The 22,167-nt window shown below is 37.9% G+C and overlaps 1 protein-coding gene across 5 annotated transcripts in view; it reads left to right on the forward strand.

Moving 5' to 3' along the window:
• Window positions 1–22,167, forward strand: part of Vha100-1 (V-type ATPase subunit a family protein Vha100-1) — a 52,787-nt gene that overhangs the window by 4,816 nt on the left and 25,804 nt on the right. The window contains exons 2-5 of one of the 5 annotated variants that reach the window (XM_034974253.2): window positions 1,928–2,107; window positions 3,259–3,387; window positions 10,329–10,417; window positions 11,982–12,020. In XM_034974253.2, coding sequence (XP_034830144.1) covers window positions 1,928–2,107; window positions 3,259–3,387; window positions 10,329–10,417; window positions 11,982–12,020 — 437 coding nt within the window. Of the gene's footprint in view, window positions 1–1,927; window positions 2,108–3,258; window positions 3,388–8,071; window positions 8,158–8,800; window positions 8,875–10,328; window positions 10,418–11,981; window positions 12,021–22,167 lie in introns of all 5 variants that reach the window. The other 4 variants (XM_034974255.2, XM_034974257.2, XM_034974258.2 and 1 more) reach the window with 4 other exon arrangements.

Below are 22,167 nucleotides of genomic sequence, written 5' to 3' on the forward strand. Positions count from 1 at the left end.
TATCTTTGTTACTAATTTAGCTAATCCAAATTGTTTCTTTAAATATTTGTGGTGCGAAGGAGTAAGAAACATCCAAACTTTCATATGAAGAGCAACGTTTTAGGCAGCTCTAGATACATAAGGAAACATACTCGAGAAAGCACTTGTAGTGTGGAGGTACTTACTATGAAGTCATAACCACCAGTAGCAATGGACTCAATTTGTATAATAGGTACCTACTTTATGAAACGCTGTTAAAACACCTCTAACTTTTCGGAGTTTAATACCATTGTAACAACTAAATATCACTTGCTTAGCTGTGAAGGAAAAGGAAGATCGTGAGGAAACCCGCATGAGAGCCTTTACTTGTATTGAATGATAACGTTTGTTAACTTACGAGTTCTAACTTCTACCACACCTCGTCACACAACAACTTCTCGAAGCAGCCACAGTCCGTCAATAAGGGTCCCAATACTTAGGCAAATCAGTGCCCAGGCATTTGCGTATAAGTTCAGTGAGAAAAACTAAGTCTCCGGAGTCCGAGGAGCAAGCAAAGTTGCAGAATTAATCACAAAAAACAAACGGGTAAACTAAGGAAAAACAACAAAAATTGTACTCTGTGGTCTGGGGTTCTAAATAGTTAGGTACCACAGACTAACTACTTATTTGTAATAAGTAACGTAGCCAAATTTAGGAGACTGTTATGTCCATCTAAATTGCTAGATTACCAAGTGATTACCATAGATATTCGATTTAGTCGGGTTATAAATAGGTCCGTGCTACCAATACGTCATCAAAATGTCGATAATGACCAATTGCGATATAGTGCATTAGTCGTCCGCGATAGCAAATTTATCAACTGTAACGATCACGATTCTTAAGGATATTTCTATTGAGATGTCACATGTCAGTTTACGGCAATCGGCCTGCAGATGGATAGACAGACAACAAAGTGATCCTATAAAGGTTCCTTTTTCCTTTTGATGTACGGAACCCTAAAAATTGAAAATTTATCTCTTTGTATCCAACCATGTGCTTCAAAAGCAGATTTTATGCTTACAGAATTGGGTATTGTTTTATTTTTGTATCAGGAAACAGAATGAAGACAATATAATTAAAAACTGAATGTAATGATTACATAATTTCAATATATACATATAAGTAACTAGATGATGCCCGCAACTTCGTCCGCGTGGATTCAGTGTTTTTAGGATTCCGTACCTCAAAAGGAAAAAGGGAACCCTTATAGGATCACTTTGTTGTCTGTCTGTCCGTCTGTCTCTCAAGAAACCTACAGGATACTTCCCGTTGACCTAGAATCATGAAATTTGGTAGGTAGGTGGGTCTTATAGCTGGTATTAGGGGAAAAATCTGAAAACCGTGAATTTGTGGTTACATCACACAAAAAAAATTTAATTGTGGTCATGAACTAATAATTAGTATTTTCATATTTCGAAGTAAAATAACTATATCAAGTGGGGTATCATATGAAAGGGCTTCACCTGCAGGCCGATTGCGAATCGACTGCATCTATCATTTAATGACAGCATCAATGTCAAAATATGGTTTTCCTAGCACGGTTCATTGAGACAGCCCACAAAGGATAGATGTGGACAAAAACATGTTTTGACAGTTCATTTACACTATCGATAAAATTTATTGGATGAAAAATGCTATTGCGGACGCGTTTTGAAGTTGGATGTCATATAAGAACTTCGATAAATGTTACGTCAAATGAGGTTTTCATTGAATCAACTCGAGAGGCTGTGCATTCTAAGACAATTTTTTATTTATTTTTATCCATCATAGTTTTTGAATTATCGTGCAAAATGTCGAAAAATACGACTGCAGTATGGAACCCTCATTGCGCGAACCTGATTCGCACTTGGCCGGTTTTTTTTTTTTCTTTCTTTCAAATACCCAACTAACCAGTTTTATTCTTCATCAGCTAAACCCAGATGTCAACGCGTTCCAGCGGAAGTTCGTCAATGAGGTGCGTCGGTGCGATGAAATGGAACGGAAACTCCGCTACCTCGAGAAGGAGATCAGGAGGGACGGCATCCCCATGTTGGAGATACCTGGGGAAGTTCCCGAAGCGCCTCAGCCCAGGGAGATGATTGATCTTGAGGTAATCTTGCCAACCATTTATTATGCCATTGCCATTTATTATGGGTAGAATTTTCTGCTAGATCAGGAGATTTATACTACAGGATATTATGTTTCCCTCAGCCCTCAGCAGTTGGTGATTCTTTTTGCCCCCCCCCTGCACTGTTTATTTTTCATAAAAATCTGGTAGCACTGGAGACGTCAAAAATGTTGTTTAATTAAAAAATCGACTATAGTGGTATTTTATCGACTATGCGTGAACAATTTCTTGGCGGTTATGCTAGTGCAGGCTGGTAGCTGCAATCTCACTAGCAGCAACAATCGATTTGACCATACCATAAGGACATGACTATAATAACTACCTTGAACTTTTATCACGTGTCTCAAACTCTCAAGACTTAATTTGACAAGTCGTTGTAGGTAGAATCTGATTCAGATTTGCATCAAGTAATAAATTTGATTGTTTTCCTTATAATTTTCATTAATCTGTTGCTTAAACGTCTGTTTTAGGATTGGATAAATGAACCACGTACTTTTTGTGTTTCTAATGAGCTTGATTCGTTTTAATGCTGGATAACTTTTTTTTAATACAGATAAAAAATACAAATCCTAAATCAACTCACAGTTTACAAAACTGAAACAAAGCCGAGATCAGGACTGAAAGATTTTTTTCTGATTCTTCTCGGTAGGACAGGCATTCCGAACCAGTGTGGTAGATGCATTTGACGATTCTATTCTATTCTTTCACAATGAGCGTCGTTTCAATGGAAAGGCGTCCACTCCACATAGGCACAAAATATAATTAATACTACGTAAGTTGGTTCTCTTTCAAGGATTTCTACTGAGTATGGTCATCAGCGGCTTCCAAAGAGTAGCTTAGTATCGTCTGCCCAACTATAGTAGGGTGTCTCCCAGCTCCGTTTACCAGGATTGCCAACGAACGACGAAAGAATTTGCTATAGGCTTTTTCATTGTGAGTCTTGATCAAGGAGCATTAGGAAGAAGGACTTAGCTTAAACTTAAGATAAAGTTAAAACGAGACAGAGCTATATCTCTCACATAAATCTTTCTCGTTTTAACTCAATCTTAAGTCTGAGCAAAGTCAAAGTGCTCTCTATAGATCTCAGCCAAAAACGATCTGTCCCATGACATCTTTTTGATATTTTCCCACAGGCCACATTCGAGAAGCTGGAGAATGAGCTTCGCGAAGTGAACCAGAACGCGGAAGCCTTGAAGAGGAACTACCTAGAGCTTACCGAGCTCAAACACATACTAAGGAAGACGCAAGTATTCTTCGACGAGGTAAGCCACCAAACAGATTTCTGGCGTTGAAAATATATATTTTTATTTTCTTTAACTCGTAATCAATTAATGTTAAAAGTTTTACATCTTAAAGCTTGAAAATTATCTGCCAGTCAATAGGATATGCGTTTCCATTGCAAAACTTGTGATTATGAAGGTAGCCTTTGAGTTATGCGACCGCGACGCGCGACGGCGACGCGTACACTGCGTTGTGTAGAAATATAATATGGAGAGCATTTGAGGTGAGCGGCCACGACACGCGACACAGTTCAGCCGGAAATGTACTAGCGTGTAGCTTCTGCCGCGTAACAACACAACACAACACATCGATTTCATACAATATATTTTACTACTAAGTAGCTGATCTGAGTCCGCGACTTCGTCCGCGTGGAATTAGGTTTTTTAAAAATCCCGTGGGAACTTATTGATCTTCCGAAATAAAGCCAAGATAAATAAGTAGCCTGCCACTCTCCAGGTCTTTATCTATACGCACGCAAAAAGTCACGTCAATCCGTTGCACCGTTGCGACGTGATTTAAGAACAAACCAACAAACAAACACACTTTCGCATTAATAATAAGAAGACTGATGGTTAGAGAGAGATACGACACAAGGCGTCACGACACGCCACCCCAAATCGAATGCGTCTCTAACCAAACTAAATGTATGAAACCGATATGCTTCTGATGCGTTACGACTTACGACACAGCACGACATACTAGTATATTCCCGGCTTTATGGACATATCAGTCGATCGTGCGACAATTCAGTGTCAGTCGCGTAGCTCAAAGTCACTTTATATTGCGGTCATCCCAATTCTTTCGGGCTTTTTGAAAATTCTCGTTTTTTCTCGCTACCACGAGCCGAAGCGGCTATCTGCAGTTGTTCGAATCACGTTGCGTTGCAATTATCGGAAAAAATTGTTCTATTAAAATCGTAATCTTTATAATATTTGCTGTTTACGTAAGCCACCTGTAGTTCAGTTCACTGTAACTTGTAAATTAATCGTTCAGATAAGATAATAGGGATCTCTGATACTAGTCACCGTCACTTGTGTTGCGTATCAAATCAACGCGTAAAAATCATTATGATAGTCCTTTAATTATTAACAATAAAAAAGATGTTTTGTAGCACTACGTTCTAAAGTAATGTACATCGGCCTTTAGAATGCTATTTCGGCTTTGTAGAGCGTTCTCTGTCACTTACATCTATATGACGTTTTGTCGATCTCAATGACGACAACGCTCTACAAATTTGATATATCCTTCTAAATGTCGATGTACGTTACTTTCGGTCGCGTACTGTATGTCAGGTCTACTCTATCGTCAGCCGTAACGTCACAATTATTTGGTTTTCTATTAGTTTCTCTAGCTTTAAATGCCAATGCATCTGAATCCGGGAACATACATTCCGAAGATAAACACATATTTGTATCCCAAAGGCATATTTTTGTTTACAATCTCCTCAATTTCTCGAATTCGGCATTGGGGTTAGTCACTGTCATTACCTATTAATCCGGTAGATTTTCCGTGGGGTGATTACGTATCTCACGACAGCCTTGCGACAGGCGTCAATCTCGCGATCATTGCTGTCACACGTCACACGTAACAGCGGCAGCGGCTACAAAGAGACAGCAATAGCCACAAAGCAAAATAAGAAGAAGAAGAGAGACAGCAAATGAACTGTCGCATTGCTACTGCTGTCGCGTTGCTGTCGCTACTGCAACGTTTTACGTAATCACCCCGCCGCCGATCAGCAGGCACCGGCAGGATTTCGAACCGCGTCTCCCTTGGATATTGAGTTTTTTGCTCCTGTAGTACCTACTACCTATTTTGTTTCATGCAATTACACCATTATTTTGGTAACTCCTCGTTACTATAGCCACACTATTATGATGATCGCAATATGAATAATCACAAGTTAGTGCTAAATATGTCTAAATTGGCAAATCATACAAACACCGGAATCTATGATGGCACAAGTTAAAATGAAGTAATTGATTAAAAAAAATGTTTTGAGAAGTTAGGCTTATGTAATGTTAACAGTCGATGCCATGCTGCTGTTGTAGAAAAAAACTAGCTCCAAATCGATGTTTATTTATTGAATCATTGGTGTTTAGTTTGAACCATCCAAATTATTATTATTTTCTTTTTTTACAATCAATGTTTCATTTAAAACGGTCTTATAAGCCCAGACAAGGTTTTAATAACTGTTACAGTTAATGTCTGAAACTTAGGCGATCCCAGGTTTGTCTAATCAATTCTGAGGTCTGGCAAGAGATTTTAGGTAAAGTGCAAACTTTCGAAATTTGCGAATTTATTAACGAACTAGAAATAAACGAACTTTTCTTTAGTTCTAAGAGAGAATCGATGTCGGACAGTCTAAGGTTAAAAACTTAAATTGGCTCCTGCGGGATGATTCGCTAAGTCAGTGATCATCACTGAATGAAAGCCATCAAGCTCATTTGACATTTATTTTTAATCCATTGAAGATTTGCTACGAAATATTACTTTTATATCGCTCATTAAAGCAGCAATGTAGAACTAACCAATGCCAAATAAGTTTGATCGGCCCGTAACCTATAAATACATACAAGTAACTTTATTGCTTCTAAAAAAATAACTTCAACCTAACTTTTGTCAAAGACCACACCAGACCAGCTGCAAGCCTCCAGGTTGTGTAACATAAAGTATTCATCGTAATCGGTAGCAAATTCTGCCCCTTGATTGGATGTGAAAAATGTGAACAGCGAATTCAACCAATCAAGAGGCAGAATTTGCTGTCGATTACGATTACGATGTACACGTTTTTCTTACACAATCGGGGAGCAGATTATTTTACTTACTGCTCAAGCTTTAAATTGAATTATGTAAGGCAGAAGTCGAAGGTTTGAGCTTTGCCTAACACCTCTTGCCATACTTTGAGGATTGACTAAGCAAACATAAGAGCGAAAAAGTTTCAGTTTTTGACTGTATAACAATTTCTAAATACCACAGAACACTAAATCTCTTCGCACTGCCTCTCTGTTCAAAGTTTGTTAACACTTTCTGTCTATTAAATCTGAGGTCGTGGGTCTTCATCATAGTACAACTTGAACAGCGTTTTAAAAACCGGATATACTGTTAGGTGTCTTTGAAAGGATTCAAAAAGTCCAAAGTCAATGTCATATTCTTAGTTTGACCTGTCTTTGATCGTTTAGATTGGCATACGACGATAGACGATTCACAACTTCTGCGAGACATTTTAATAAAATATGGTTTCTAGAACGGTTAAACTGTTCGCATATTACAGGAAACCCGAGCCGCACGTGGCAAATTCATTAAGGGAATTCGCCAAAGAAATGCGTATACGTAACAGATTCGCTAGTTATCAAAGTTAATCTAACTTCGAATAATGTGTGGTTTGTGGCTCGTTTCGTAATATGCGCCCAGCTCAAAGCTGGAGATTGACTTGTAACATTTTGGCGTAATGTATTTTGTAACTCACACCAATGACTGGCTTGTAACGTTAGTTAGTGATGTATCATTCACTCGATTGTCTGTTTTTTCGCGAATTCCCTTTGAGTATTACATAACTAGTCAATGCAGGTCGTGTCATCCCGAAAGCAAATCTCAAGCGCAAGGTGTAAAAATGGAGCACACTTGAGCCAAGAGCTCGAATGATACATTACAAGTCAGTCTGTGTCGCCTGTATTGTAACATCGCCTCGAATAGTACATTATAAACAAACGGTACATGTCAATCTCCAGCTTTATAGATCGTTTCGACTTGCTACCTGATTGACAGTTTAGCATTCAATTCGAAAGTTCGCTGGGACATTTTGATAATAAACTGGTCTCGACCGGTTCAATAAAATGTGGCATTGACATTGAACTTGTTTTTGATGCTAGCTCGGTTGTACACGATTCTCCTGACTAAATTGATGGGTCTACATAGTGCTATCCTCTTCACAATGATCCTTGCGGAAAAGGATGGCACTACATTAAGGGCGGCCGTAGCTGTGCAGCATGACTGATCGCTAGCTGCGACTGTAAAGCGGATTATTCCTTTCATTATCATAAACGAGACCATTCGAGCAGTCGCGACCGCTCCGAGCAGTTACAACTTACAAGACTGACCGAGCTGTTGACTGTTCTGACGCAGTAAGCAGTTATCCCCCTCCAATTACTAAATTGATTGCAGTTGAACATTGTTGAACACAGTTAAGTTGCACATTGAATTAGAAATGGCAGTTTAATTGTCAACTGCCCCATTGGCTAAACAATTGCGAGGTGTTGACAAAGACTGCTCGAGCGGTCCGTGTTAGCTGTTCAACGGTTAAGTTCAAAATTGTCGCCTTTAGGCTGAGATCAATATTTTACGTTTATTCACACATAAGATAGTTAAACCCCCCCAATAGTACACTAGTCTCACAGCGCATCCGTAGTCCGCACTTCGTACGATTTCATCAATCAGATTATTAAAAATGGACTGGTAATTCATTATTCAATAATCGAATTAGTGGAACCTACTATGCGTTTGTGAGACTACATAGACATTATTCTGAATACGGAGCTAAGTAAAATCTGAGCAAAGACAAAAGTACGCTCTACAAATCTCAGTCTTATACCTGTTAAATAAGTTCGGAGATGTGTACAACGGGATTGGCATTGATTTTGGCGCCATTTCGGCGCATGTGTGCACAAGATGGCGGACCCGTCGCGCGAGGAGGAACAAGTGACGCTCCTGGGGGAGGAGGGCCTCATGGCGGGAGGGCAAGCGCTGAAACTGGGGTATGCAGACCAACTGACAAACTTTAACGCTGATCGCGGACCAATCAGGATTTTCAGTATTTCGAATACTCGTCATTCGAATTTCGAGCACTCTTAAATCTGTCCTTCGTATTTCGAGTATGTGAATTCGTCATTCGAATTTCGAGTCCTTATAGTATCGTCATTCGAATTTCGGGCACTGTGCACCCATTGCGACTATAGAATGCGACCAATACGTACTGATTAAACCAATTGAGTAGATGCGTAGAGATGGCGTAGGTAAAAAGAGGTCTGAACGACACCGAAGGGTAATGTCCCCTTAGTTGTAACCTTAGCTTGTGAAAGAGCATACAGTACCGAAGCACCTACTGTATGTTCCTTCAGAAGCTAAGGTTGACTGAATAATCAATTTATCTGCGGTACAGGCATTCACGCTGTCGTACCACCAATGGTCGATGAATGACCTTGCGTAGATCAGAGTTCTTTTTACTTTACGCCAACTGTACTGTATGTTATTCGGATTTTCAGTACTGAAAAAGCGTGAGGGCGCGTGTGGTGCATTGATTGGTACGCGGTCAGCTTTACTGTTCTCCGACGTGCTCTGACTCCAGGGGCTGGTCCTTCAGCAGTCAGAGCAGGTCTCAGAGCGATGTTATCTTTGCAGCGCTTGTACTGTGACGCTGATACGGGAGTCTACGGCTCACCACTCAGGCAAGCATTGGAGACAGCCCGTTTATAGTACATTATCAGATTAACACCTCTATACTTCTTGTGTGATGGAATGACCAGCTTAGCGTAGCACCGACGTCACCCCAATAATTGAGAGTTCTAATACGACGCTTATCTATAGGTTTTAGGAGATCGCATGCCACGAGGCGCTCGCAAGAGGTGTGCAATACTTTTTCAGCACTGAACGGTGTGTCAGCAAGAGTCAACTGCATTGGGGCCATTACTAAAATGCTAATGACTGCTTCAGTGCTGTCGTGACGTCTTCTCACGCATTTTACACGGTAATAATGCTGATGTCACAAGCATCTTCAGTACTGAAAATTTCGGCTTTTGCTGCTCTTGCGGGTTTTGCAGTTTTTGCGGCATGATCTCCTATAGTCCGAGCCCCCTATAGAGTGCTAATCGACTGCTGCCTGAGTGAGTTTTTTAACTAACAACGTTTTGTGAAAACACGATTTATTTTTGAAGTCCATCCGCGTATCAACACGGGTCGAATGATTCCATTGGAATTTTCCAAAAATCTTTTCCGTTTCCATACCGCCATGCTTTCTGTATTCTGTCATATTTGCATGCTATTTTGAGTTTGTATTCATTTTATCGTAGCATCACATTTCTTTTTCCGTCTGCCAAATTAGAGTTACTGAAATGTTTGTACGAAAATGTATCAAACACTTGTAGACGTTGTAACTACTAACATAGAAAAAGCTTTTTTGGTTGAAACTAGACTGATAGAAATAAAGACGCGTTGGCGCTATTTTTTTACTACAACAAGCAATCTATACTTAGCATTATCCACAGACTTAAAAAAGCTAGACAAGGAACGTAGTAGACAACTTATTCATAAAACTTGACAGACCACTTGCTTTTCGTCCATGTACACTTAATGGCCTGCCCACGAACTTTCCGCTAGGAGCGGTGACTTAGAGCGGCGCGGGGATCATAAAAACTATGATGAAGCATGGTATGCTGCTGCCAATCGCGCTGCTTAAGTTCATGAGCATTGCCCACATTTCTCCGTCTAAATGCTAATAAGCTGCTATGTCTATTAAGAATAGAGCGTGGAGGCCTTAGGGCCAAGAAAATTTGTTGGGCAGACCAATCAGATTATTGATATATGCCGTGATAATTTTTTCACGTCATCTCTTAATAATCTCATTGGTTGTCTGGTTGAAGTACACTTACCTCTTAGCTCCACTCCTTTTAGCTTCTGGACAGAGTAATGCATTTGTTTCACGCTCTTCAAGAGTCGTGGGTGGGCTGTAAGCCTCGTTACATTTGCCTAGAGTAATCGTTTTTTTTAGATGGTTTTCTCCGGACGCGGTTTTTGTGTCGCCCCGTTTCCTGTCTATCTTTTTCATTAAGTCTATCTTATCATGGACATGTCATTATACTCGTGGGTTTCGTTTGCCGGCTTGTGACGTCACTGGGGCGTGTGTCTGTCTACATGTTTGTTTGTCCGCTAGCACGAGGGTGGGGCCAGTACCACTGAGTCGATGACGCGAGCCCTGATATCCGACGACCCCAACCGACATATGGGACAGGTCCAACTAGGGTATGTATACGTGTACATACTGCACTAGTTGACAAGTTGAATTGCGGCTGATCAGCAGAATCACAATATAATTTCAAAGCACGATGAAGCGAAGAAAAAGTTTCAGGAACAATGTTTGGCAATACTAAAAAAGTTTCCTGATTGGTCAGTGAGCGTCGATGTCCTCCATCATCGAAATGATTTCGTGTTGTTTTCCCTATCGGTGTATTTTGGAATCATTATGTTTTTGCAAGCGCATGAGTGTATGATTAGTAATCCTAAGTTATGATACTGGATGTTTTCCCGAGACGCTCTATGCCGGAATTATCTCGTCTGGGCAATCTAGAATCTCATTGTTTATTAGCGCTCGGTAAGCTTTCGGTATATTGAGCATACCGAATACTGCGCAATTGCTGCACTGACAAATAAGGAACAGTCTTGCTTGTCTGCTATTCAGCTACATTTCAACTGAATAAATAAATTGGCTTAACCTCCAAATCTGATGAACTAAATTCTTTGTACCAAGAAACTAACATATAAAGTCGATCCCCTTAACCACGACGTATAATAATCTATCCAATATCTCACACAATCTTGACATTTTTATTATTTGTGTGTAGGCAACAAGCCTCCGATGTAAATATTTACATTTAGATTAATTTTCTTTACGCTACTTGAGGCAACTTAGAATTAAAACACGTTACAATGACGCGTAGAAATCGATTGGGGGTATGGGTTTAATAAACTCTCATACCATATTGATGATGATAATGATACTCATTTTCAGTTAGCATTCTTCCACCTTAGACTGCATCTAACTTGGATATCACAGGGGATCGCAGTCAAGTGATAATTTGTCATCGAATAAAAAGAAATCTTGCGATTGATAAGCTCCGCACTATATTATATTATATTATTTATATATATTACTATATTATATAATTTAATACTTATTGAACTAATCAATGCCTAGATTTTGATGACTAGGATTCTAGAATATTGACATTAATTAATAATTGTAAAGAAACAGCTAAATTGCATGCTTAAGCCTAAATTTGCAAAATTTGGAAAACTGCTTTAGTGATGTTGATTTTAATAGAACTAATAAAAAATTGTCCTAGCTAACCTAATAATAGTTTTGCTCAAAGAAATAACGAGCCAACGGTGAAATTTCGGAAGCGGTCTATGAGGCGAAAACGGGATTTTTAAGATGTTTTCCCGCTTACATGCTTAGTGACATGCTTGACAAGCAAACTTTAAAAAATCAGCATAGTTACAATAATGTTCTAATGACTGAACAGCTACCGCAACAACGTGGGAACCATGTTTAAAGAAACAACTCCATTTACACCACCAGGCAACCTGTTATATGTGTTTTGAAGCAGTTTGGTGCAAGTCTGCCTTACAAACTAAGCCACCATCAATCTGAAAGAAAAGCCAAACTGCGTTTAAAGATTTCAATCAACCTTTCTGACCGCTGCCAAAATCTTATCCATGTGCGCAGTTAACTTACGAGTTCTTTGATAGAAATATTTAGATGTAATATTGACGATTTGCTAAAATGTTTGCTTGATTTACTCCCTAGTTTTCGGGATAAACAAGAATCCTTGGAATTCCTGCCTTGGTTAGTAGTGTACAATGTAAATACGTAGTTGGGATGTAATGAGGAAATCTGGTTTGTGGTGATGTACGATCGACGCTTGTGTGGTTCTGATTTAGAAATCGTTGAAATCGAAATTTAGAAGCCTTGTCTTCTTTCGCCAGGCCCTTAGCTCCTGAACTTGTGATTGCTTTAACTGCAATCGCAATTGTTGTCTTTGTGTGAATTGACAGTACCCTTGGTAAAACCAATATTGGTAGTGTGGCAGCCAATCAGAAGGATGATCCACAATTCTGATCCACAAATTTATTGCTGTTGAAGTTCAGGTTTCAGCCGGTTAAGCACCGTAGCTTGACAGCTACAGTGTGACTATTGCCTGACACTCTCTCACTATTGGCTTAAATACACAGTTTATGCAAGAGTTCTATAAATTCAGCCAATTACAACAATCTCGATTGTAGCCCTATGGATAATTACAATTAATGTTGTGCTTAAGAGGGTAGAATTCAGAATAATAACATGGCCAATTCGGTAGCAACATAAAATTAAAATAAATTCACAGGTCTAAAACTAGTATTCGTTATTACTAAAATGTGGACAAAAATTACAATATAACTTTAAGTTCTTGTTTACGCCATTTATTATATTTGCAAATAATCTATTATATACACACACACACGCACATTCAAACTCACACATAAGCATGTACGCAATGACATTTCCTTTCAAATTCCCCCTTCAGTCCGATTCCGCATTCTGGCGCTTACGCACGCTGAAAACCGCTCCTGTTTTGCACAACGAATGTGCCACGCAATTAAAAACACCCGCTCCGCTCCAAAAAGTGTGTAAACTCGCGAAATCAAGTGAAAACCGCAACTAATAAATAAACGCTAATTAATCCGCTAAAATAAGTGATCTGAACAAACCGTCAAGCAAAATAGGTACCTATAAAAAGTGCAAAATTAACCTATGACGTGTACATATTATCGCTAAACAATCTTGCTATCGAAACCCCTTAATTAAAATCAGTGCAGTTAAGTGTATCGGAAGGTCATCCCAAAGGTCATCATCAGCAAGGAGCAGATCCCCACTCACCAGTGACCGCCTGAAGCTCAGGTAATCCCACAATCCTTGTGGTTCCATCGACCGGATTTAATCCTTTTGTTCCATCGACCGGGATCCGATCCTTTTGTTCCCATCGTCCTGGATCCAATCTGTTCCCTAACTATCCCGTTTGACCTTTAAACCTTCCATATTCCCTCAAAAAACACTTACAACAAAACACTGAAAACGCTATTTATATATTCCAATACTTATTTCATAGGTAAGAATCGAATCACGCTTCATACATCGAGTACCGAATTTATTAAAAAATATACAAAAATTTTGTATATTTACGCATATTTGTGTTCAGATCATCGCATTATATTATATTAACGCATCATATATAATTATTTACATGTATTTCTCAGTATTTTAGGTTTTAAGTTGTTTTTTTAATTCTACCTGCATTCCGTTCGATAAATTATTCTTTGATCCATAATTATAATCGACCTTATTCGCTTGAAATAACGCTTACTATCGTATATCAAAAGTCAAAATGGCTAAGACAAAGGAATCAACTAATCTAGAAATCGTTAAATTGGAAGCAAAAAGGGAATTTTTATTTCAATCAGTTCAGCAAATTTATGATTTGTCACTTAAGGTGAGTGACCACGCACACAGAACGACTTTCATGTCCCGCATTCAATCTTTGGAGAAATTACGTCTAGATTTTACTACGAATTTAGATGAATTAATTTCAGCCTATTTGAACTCTGACCCTAAGTATGTTCCGAACTACTCCGCTCTTGGCGCGTTTGATACTTTATACTGTCAAATACAATATACGTTTAATGAGATTAAGACTGAGTCCACCACTTTGTCTCAGTGTGATAATCAATACAGTTTGTTAAACAAAAAGTTACCTCCGATAGATTTGAAGAGTTTTGATGGCAACCCTTCAAAATGGACAATTTTTTATGAAAATTTTGTGAATCTTATTCATAATAACAACAGACTCTCTGACATACAGAAGGTTCAATACTTGATTAGTTGTTTAACTGATAAGGCGCTCTTAGTCTGTTCAGGAATCCCGCCTACATCTGAAAACTATCTTATTATATGGAACGCATTATTAGAAAAGTATCAAGACACGAGGGTACAGGCAGCTCAATATATTGATACACTATTAAATTGTAAACAAAATCAACCGCTCGAATCTTTTGTTGATCAATTCTGCTCTGCGCAAGCAGCTTTGACACGTCTACCTATTAAGAATTTGTCAGATTTTATGATAACGCATATCGCACTCTCGAAATTAAGTAAGGAGACTGTTTCATTGTTTGAACAGACGCATAAACACATTGAAATTCCTACTTTTTCTGATTTAAATACATTTTTAAAAGAACAACTAAAGATTCAAACTTTGCGAAGCACTCAAGTTCATCAAACTCCCAATAAAAAACCTATTTCATACAAACCTAAATCGCAAACTCAAACGTATACAAGTACAGTCGGCAACAACAATAATTATAATTTAAATTCGCAAAATACTCAACGCACTTGCATTATATGCAAAAATCAGAACGCTCATCCGCTCTATAAGTGTGAGGTTTTTAAAAGTCAAGACGCAAAAACTAGACTAGATATAGTGAGGAAAAATAGATTTTGTGAATTCTGCCTAGGTTTTCACTTAAAATTCCGCTGTAAAAGCCAGGGAAGGTGTGGAAATTGTGCATCTAGCTCACATCACAGCCTTTTATGTAGCTCTTTTTCTAGATCTAGGTACGAACCTGGGACCTCACAGTCGCAAGCCCCCTCTTACTCACAGAACCGCTATGGTGCGAATAATAGCAGCGCTCCGATGCCGCCGCTACCGCAGAACGAGAGATCTAGTGATTTAACAAAAATTACAGCACCGCCCCCCGCGTCTCACACTCAAACAACTAGTCCTACCGAATTAGCACTGTCGGTGACCACGTCCTCGGGCAATTATTTAAAAAATACGACCGTACTTTTACCTACCGCCACAGTGCATGTATATAGTAACAATACGCAATACCCTATCCGCTTATTTTTAGATACAGGTTCAATGACTAATTTTATATCAAAAGAATGTTGCCAACGTTTAAATTTAAAAATTAAATTCGCTCCGTCAGTCGTAAAAGGCATTGGTCAAACAGAAAGCACATCACTGGGATTTGTAACTTTTAAAATTTATTCTCGCTTTGATCCACGCTGCTTTTATACTATTACCGCTAGGGTAATAGACACAATTACCGACCACTTACCTAACGCTCACATCGATGTCTCCCAGTTGAAATTTTTGCACTCATTACCAATGGCTGACGATAGTTATCACACTCCTGGACCAATCGATTGCCTGATAGGCAACGAATTGTTTCCATTTTTAATTGGATGTGACAAAGTAGTCTCACCTAATTCTTCTGTTGTTGCAATTCAAAGCACGCTAGGTTACATTCTCATGGGGAAAGCGGATTGTGAACCTCGCCACTCAACTCACCACTCTAACGCTGATAAAACATTTTTATGTAATGTAGACGCACCTTCACTCGAAGAAATTACTGAACGCTTTTGGTCATTAGAAAACGTACCTAATAAAATTCACATAAGCCCAGACGATGAGGCATGTGAACGCATCTTTAAAGATACTTACTCACGCGATGAAACAGGTCGATATACTGTTCATTTACCCTTTAAAGATGACCCCGCTAAACTCGGCGACTCGTACTCGATTGCCAAACACCGCCTTCTTCAATTAGAGAAGAAATTAAACGCTAATCCCGCTCTTCGAAAAGATTATAACGCAACTATTCAGTCATACATTGACAAAGGTTATCTCACTAAAGTAGATAATCCTTCACGCGATATAAATTGTTATTATATTCCGCACAGAGCTGTTTATCGCCCTGATAAGCAGACTTCTAAGACTCGCATTGTTCTTAACGCTTCCAGTCGGACTACATCCGGAAAATCGCTTAATGATTTATTATATGTAGGTCCTAACTTACAGAATAATATATTTGAACTCTTAATAAATCTACGATTATTCTCATTCGCACTAACCGCAGATATTGAAAAACATTATTTTCAATTAAATTTAACGCCCGAGCATCATGCTTTTCAAAGGATTCTTTTTAGATTTGACACTGATCAATCTATCGACACTTATAATTTCACTGTCGTCTCATTTGGAGTATCTAGCTCACCCTATCTCGCCATGAGAGTAGTGCGTCAGCTAGCTGAAGATAGCATTGACAGGTACCCGCTCGCAGCTAATGAAGCCACTAATCACATGTATATGGACGATTACATAAACTCAATCGATGGTTTTGAGAAAGCCAAAGAAACCTATCATGAAATGGTTAATATGTTCAACGCAGGTGGTTTCAATTTAACTAAATGGATCTCCAATGACACCAAACTTCTCAGTGAAATTCCTAGCTCTCATAAAAATCCGCAAGCAATTAATTTTGATTCAGATGCTCAAGATGTTACGAAAATAGTAGGTATGCAGTGGCATCCTAAACTCGATACTTTTACTTTTAAAATTAACGCTAATGAGAGTCCCCGCGATTATACAAAACGCTTAATTCTTTCTATTACCGCTCGCCTGTTTGATCCTGTTGGTCTTATAGGTCCAGTTACCGCTTTTATGAAACTTCTCGTCCAAGAATGTTGGAAATTAAATCTCGCCTGGGATACACCAGTACCCAGCTCGATCGCTCAACGATTTGAACAATTCTGTAAAGAACTACCGCATTTAGAAAAAATTAAAATTCCTCGCCATGTTGGTATGAACTCTGAATCCCATGTAACGCTTATAGGTTTTTCTGACGCTAGTGAAAAATGCTATGGAGCCACCGTATACATACGTGTGAGCCCAGATGAACATTCGCCTGGAACTGTTCATTTACTCTCTTCAAAATCTAGAGTCGCACCGCTTAAGAAGACATCACTCGCTCGCCTCGAGCTTTGCGCATCTCTTCTATTAGCCAATTTAATCAATTTGGTACGCGAAACTCTTAGTAAACGCTGCAAAATAAATAATATTTACGATTTTTCGGACTCAACAGTAACTCTTACATGGATTCATTCTCCCGCATATAAATTCCACACATTCGTCGCTAATAGAATTACAGAAATAAATTCAAAATTACCTTCTGAACATTGGTTTCACGTCAACGGATGCGAAAATCCCGCTGACATAATATCTCGTCCAATCACGCCTAAAGAATTATTAGAACGCAAACTCTGGTTCAACTCTCCTCAATGGACGACGCATCCTATATCGAAATGGCCCGTTACGCCTTTTCAAGTAAACGCTCACAATCAAGATCTTGAAGAATCAAAAACTACTGTTTTAGCAGTTGAAACCTCTGTTTCTGACGCTCAACATCCCATTGAAAATTTAGCCGAACGCTCTTCTAGCTGGTCTAAATTACTGCGCACCATGGTTTACATGTTAAGATTCTCTAAACGCAAATTAAATGAAATTTACACTCTCATACAGTCCAATGCTCATAAAAATTTCATAGAGAATCGTCTCGCAGAACATCGTATTCAGTTTAAGCATAGTCCACCTTATGGCCCTCATTTCAACGGCCTCAGCGAAATTAACGTTCGCTGTGTGAAAACTCATTTGTATAAAGTTATAGGGACACAAATCCTTACTTATGAAGAATTGAATACAGTTCTAGTTCAAATTGAAAACTTATTAAATAGTAGACCATTATGTACTCTAAGTTCTGATCCGTCAGATCTTTCCGCGCTAACGCCTAACCATTTTCTCAATCTCACTCCCGCAAAGTATTTACCTGTCGAGGATTTATCAGATATTCCCGACAGCCGCTTATCGCGCTATCAATTACTAACTAAAATCACTTGTTCTTTCTGGAAACGTTGGAGCCAAGAATATTTAACTTCTCTACAACACAGACAGAAATGGAATACTCCCTCCAATCCTGTAGGTCTTGGAGCTGTTGTTGTTATCAAAGATTCTAACGTTCATCCCCTTTGCTGGCCTTTAGGAGTTATAGAAGAACTCTATCCAGGGAAAGACAGTGTAATTCGAGCAGTCAAAGTTAGAACGCGTTCCGGAAACTACATCAGACCAGTAGTACGGATATGTCCTCTACCTTCTCAATAGGCTGCTATTAATTCTACTAACTCTATTAATTAATTTTAATTTTTTAATTTTGTTTTTTTTAACGCTTTAATTTTATCACGCTTTTCGTTCTGTTTAGAGGCTTGCCTCTAGGCCGGGGGAGTTGTTTACGCCATTTATTATATTTGCAAATAATCTATTATATACACACACACACGCACATTCAAACTCACACATAAGCATGTACGCAATGACATTTCCTTTCAAATTCCCCCTTCAGTCCGATTCCGCATTCTGGCGCTTACGCACGCTGAAAACCGCTCCTGTTTTGCACAACGAATGTGCCACGCAATTAAAAACACCCGCTCCGCTCCAAAAAGTGTGTAAACTCGCGAAATCAAGTGAAAACCGCAACTAATAAATAAACGCTAATTAATCCGCTAAAATAAGTGATCTGAACAAACCGTCAAGCAAAATAGGTACCTATAAAAAGTGCAAAATTAACCTATGACGTGTACATATTATCGCTAAACAATCTTGCTATCGAAACCCCTTAATTAAAATCAGTGCAGTTAAGTGTATCGGAAGGTCATCCCAAAGGTCATCATCAGCAAGGAGCAGATCCCCACTCACCAGTGACCGCCTGAAGCTCAGGTAATCCCACAGTTCTGTTGTTTTCAATTTTATTTGAAACCGAATTAGCATCAAGACCTTTGAATCAAAGACCAAACTTGATTTCTTGAGCAATTTTTTTGCTATAGTGACGATTTCAACGATTTAATTAAGTCTTATAAACTGTATCGACATTCTGCTTATTAACACCTCACTCTATCACTCTGATATCACTATGCGTTTCTTCATGTTTATACAAGGTAATTTGGACTTCAAGAATAGATAACGGATTAGGTGCGAATTTTGTAAATGCTGGAGGTATTTGTGTTTCGTAATCACACGGTTTCACTTCAATTACTGCGTTAATAACTCGAAGTCCTAAATTTTAGAACAGGTCTTAATGGTTACTTAATGGTTGATTTTAATCGTTGACCCTTTTACTAGCTTGCCTTGATACGAAATGTAATACACGCTTAAGATCATATTAGAGAAATTTCGTCTCAAAACTTTTTGCTCTATCGCCTTTCAGAGCTTGTTGACAAAATTCATTTTATCTTAAGAATATTTTAATGCTTCCAGAAGATGGATTTTGTCGTTTTCTCTTAATTATCTATTTGTTGAAGCACACAAGTTTACGCTCCACTACGCTTTGCTTCCATTGCAACTTGACTGATCCATTATTCGGCCAAAATTAATTAAATTAATCTATCAATAAGTTTCTTGGCATCGTTGTTTTTTATCAAATATTTTATGATCTTTTTTGACAAAAAACAATATTGCTAAGTAACTTATCGATAGTGTAAGGATAGATTGAGTGTTAATTTCGGCCGTACGTAAAGCAACTTTTTTGATATGTCATTAATGTGATCTTACGTTAAAACTTCGTATGGCATACTTTTTTTGAAAACGTTGTGACTACGAAAACTTGCAGATACTATTTCTTTTTCCAAATCAAAATCTAACAGCGTCTTGGTACGAGTGTCTTAGTTATTAATGTTTGTTATTTTTTTCATTTATTTTTGTGTTTTCAGTGGACTTACGATATTTATTCAGAGTGATAACGTTCTTGTTAACGATAATAATCACCGCTTATCTTGCTAGGTTTTCGAACAAAGCGCATTTTAGGGAAATGTGAACTTTTACCATGCGATGCATGTGAAATAAATAACCTAAATATTTTTATTCAATTAAGACCTACTTAACAGGCGATGACAACTTGTAAGTTGTAATCCATTTTCGCTATTCATCCAATTTTATATAATATATTTTACCGCGATACTTTATACTTTAATAGCCTATATATAATATATATAGCACTCGGGGGTAATGTATCTATCAGTGAAAGATTTTTCGGAATTGAATCATTAGTTCCAAAAATTCATACAAACAAATTCACAAACTTACAAATTTTATATGTAGTATAGATTTCATCTATAAATAGCTATAAAAAGCTCCGCCTTAAGCACGCTGCACTGCATATTTCGTTAAGCCATATTTCGTCGTTTTTATGTTCTCAAGGGAGCCTTCGTTAGGCCTTCGGACATAACGACTAACGTGTTAGGTATCCATTTGAGCAATCTCAATTTGGCTCTTTCGGTTTAACTCAAATGGATACGAGAATTAATAAATATGCCTTTTTTATGTTATCCTGCTTCAAAACCAAACACGGGCTGATACCGTGTTGTAAATTGTAATTCGATGCAATGTCGTAAGAAGCCAGTACCAGTGTCTTATTATATCAGCGGTAGGTATTTGGAAGCCCGTAGTATCTAAGAGGCGTTTAATTTTGCATCACAATGGCCATAGAGAGCCGTCAGTGTCTTTTAAACGGCTAACAATGGCCTATCATATTTATCTATGCCTCGTTAGACATGCAGAAGGGTTTACAATGCATAAAAAATGCGGTAAATTTTAAATTTTATCGCCGTATATTGCCGGCTACTTTGCGTCGATTTGTAATGCCCATTCCTTACATACTTTGTAGTTTATATTCAAAAGCGTGCACTCGCTACATAACTACTTAAAATGCTGTATTTTTGTAGGTCATGCAAATCTTCTGAATATATTCATTTCATGCCCTGCACACTTTTCTTTTGTTGTTTTCTCCAAAAGCCCCCCTGATGTTTGTCTTTCAGGATCCTTAAATATGCTTGTATATTTAAAAAAGATTTTGATTATGAAAAAGATTTCTAACCTTTCTTGTAATCAGAGATGCGTATTTTGTTCCTTATTTGATTTAACTCGGTATATTATAATATATTTCTGACCTATTTTAAATTACAATCCTGGATTCTGATAGTTCCATCCGTGATTGTAAAGTTATGGTTCTTTTCGTAATATTTAGCTATCGATTTAAACATTTAAATAATCTTACGAGATTAGGTCTCTTGAATCTTGATTCTCGAGATGTAAGATTAAATGTTTCCTTGTAAAACCGGTATTGATCGAAAACAAACTACCATGACATTCAATCGTTCTGTTATCTTAAATCTTTTCAATAAATTCGATATCAATGATGGGAATTTGAGAGTTGTGTATAATAACAATAACATTGACTTATGTTTCTGCTTTCTTATCTGGGTCTGATACAATACAATTATTGTGTTATAGTTTTATATTTTACTTGCTTATGCGCGCGACTTTGTCCGCGTGGACTACATAAATTTCAAACCCCTATTTCACCCCTTATGGGTGAAAATTTCAAAAATCCTTTTTTAGCGGATGCCTACGTCATAATAGCTAACTGCATGCCAAATTTCACCCCAATCCGTCCAGTAGTTTGAGTCAATCAGTCAGCTTTTCTTTTTATGTAAATAGATTTTAATATTATTGTACTGTAACTGGAGCTAGGCATGGTAATAGTTTACTTCTTACCGTATTCAACACTTTCAAGAACAACGTTTGTTACGGTTTTACGCAGTTTAAATAACTCTTCAATGTTTATAAAATATCCAGTTTGTTTCCCCAATAGAATCGAATAAACAGATTTCATATTTGCCTTACATTGTTTCAAAATATAAATGCTTCTAGTGTCGATGTAATTGGTAAAATATTTTTGATCAATCACAATTTGTATTGATTTCAATCAATCAATCATCAATAAATTATACTGCTTACTTTTTATGTTTTATGTTGGTTTCTATTTCGATTTAGATTTTTCTTCGCAGATCTTATACGGCTAAAATACGACTTTGCCAGATATGAGTAATTTTGAAACAGTGAAAGTCTCTCACCAGAGAAAAAATAACTTTTTTTTTCAATTGAAGAAAGAAAGATTTCCTAAATAAGTTTAATTTTTCCTTGCAATGGACTAGTTTTCTCATAACATTCTTCGCAACTGAGTTAATTTAGTAGACACAGACAAAACCGACTCGAGTCAACAAATCAGCG

This window comes from Maniola hyperantus, chromosome 12, assembly GCF_902806685.2.
Source record: "Maniola hyperantus chromosome 12, iAphHyp1.2, whole genome shotgun sequence".
Classification (NCBI taxonomy): Eukaryota; Metazoa; Arthropoda; class Insecta; order Lepidoptera; family Nymphalidae; genus Maniola; species Maniola hyperantus.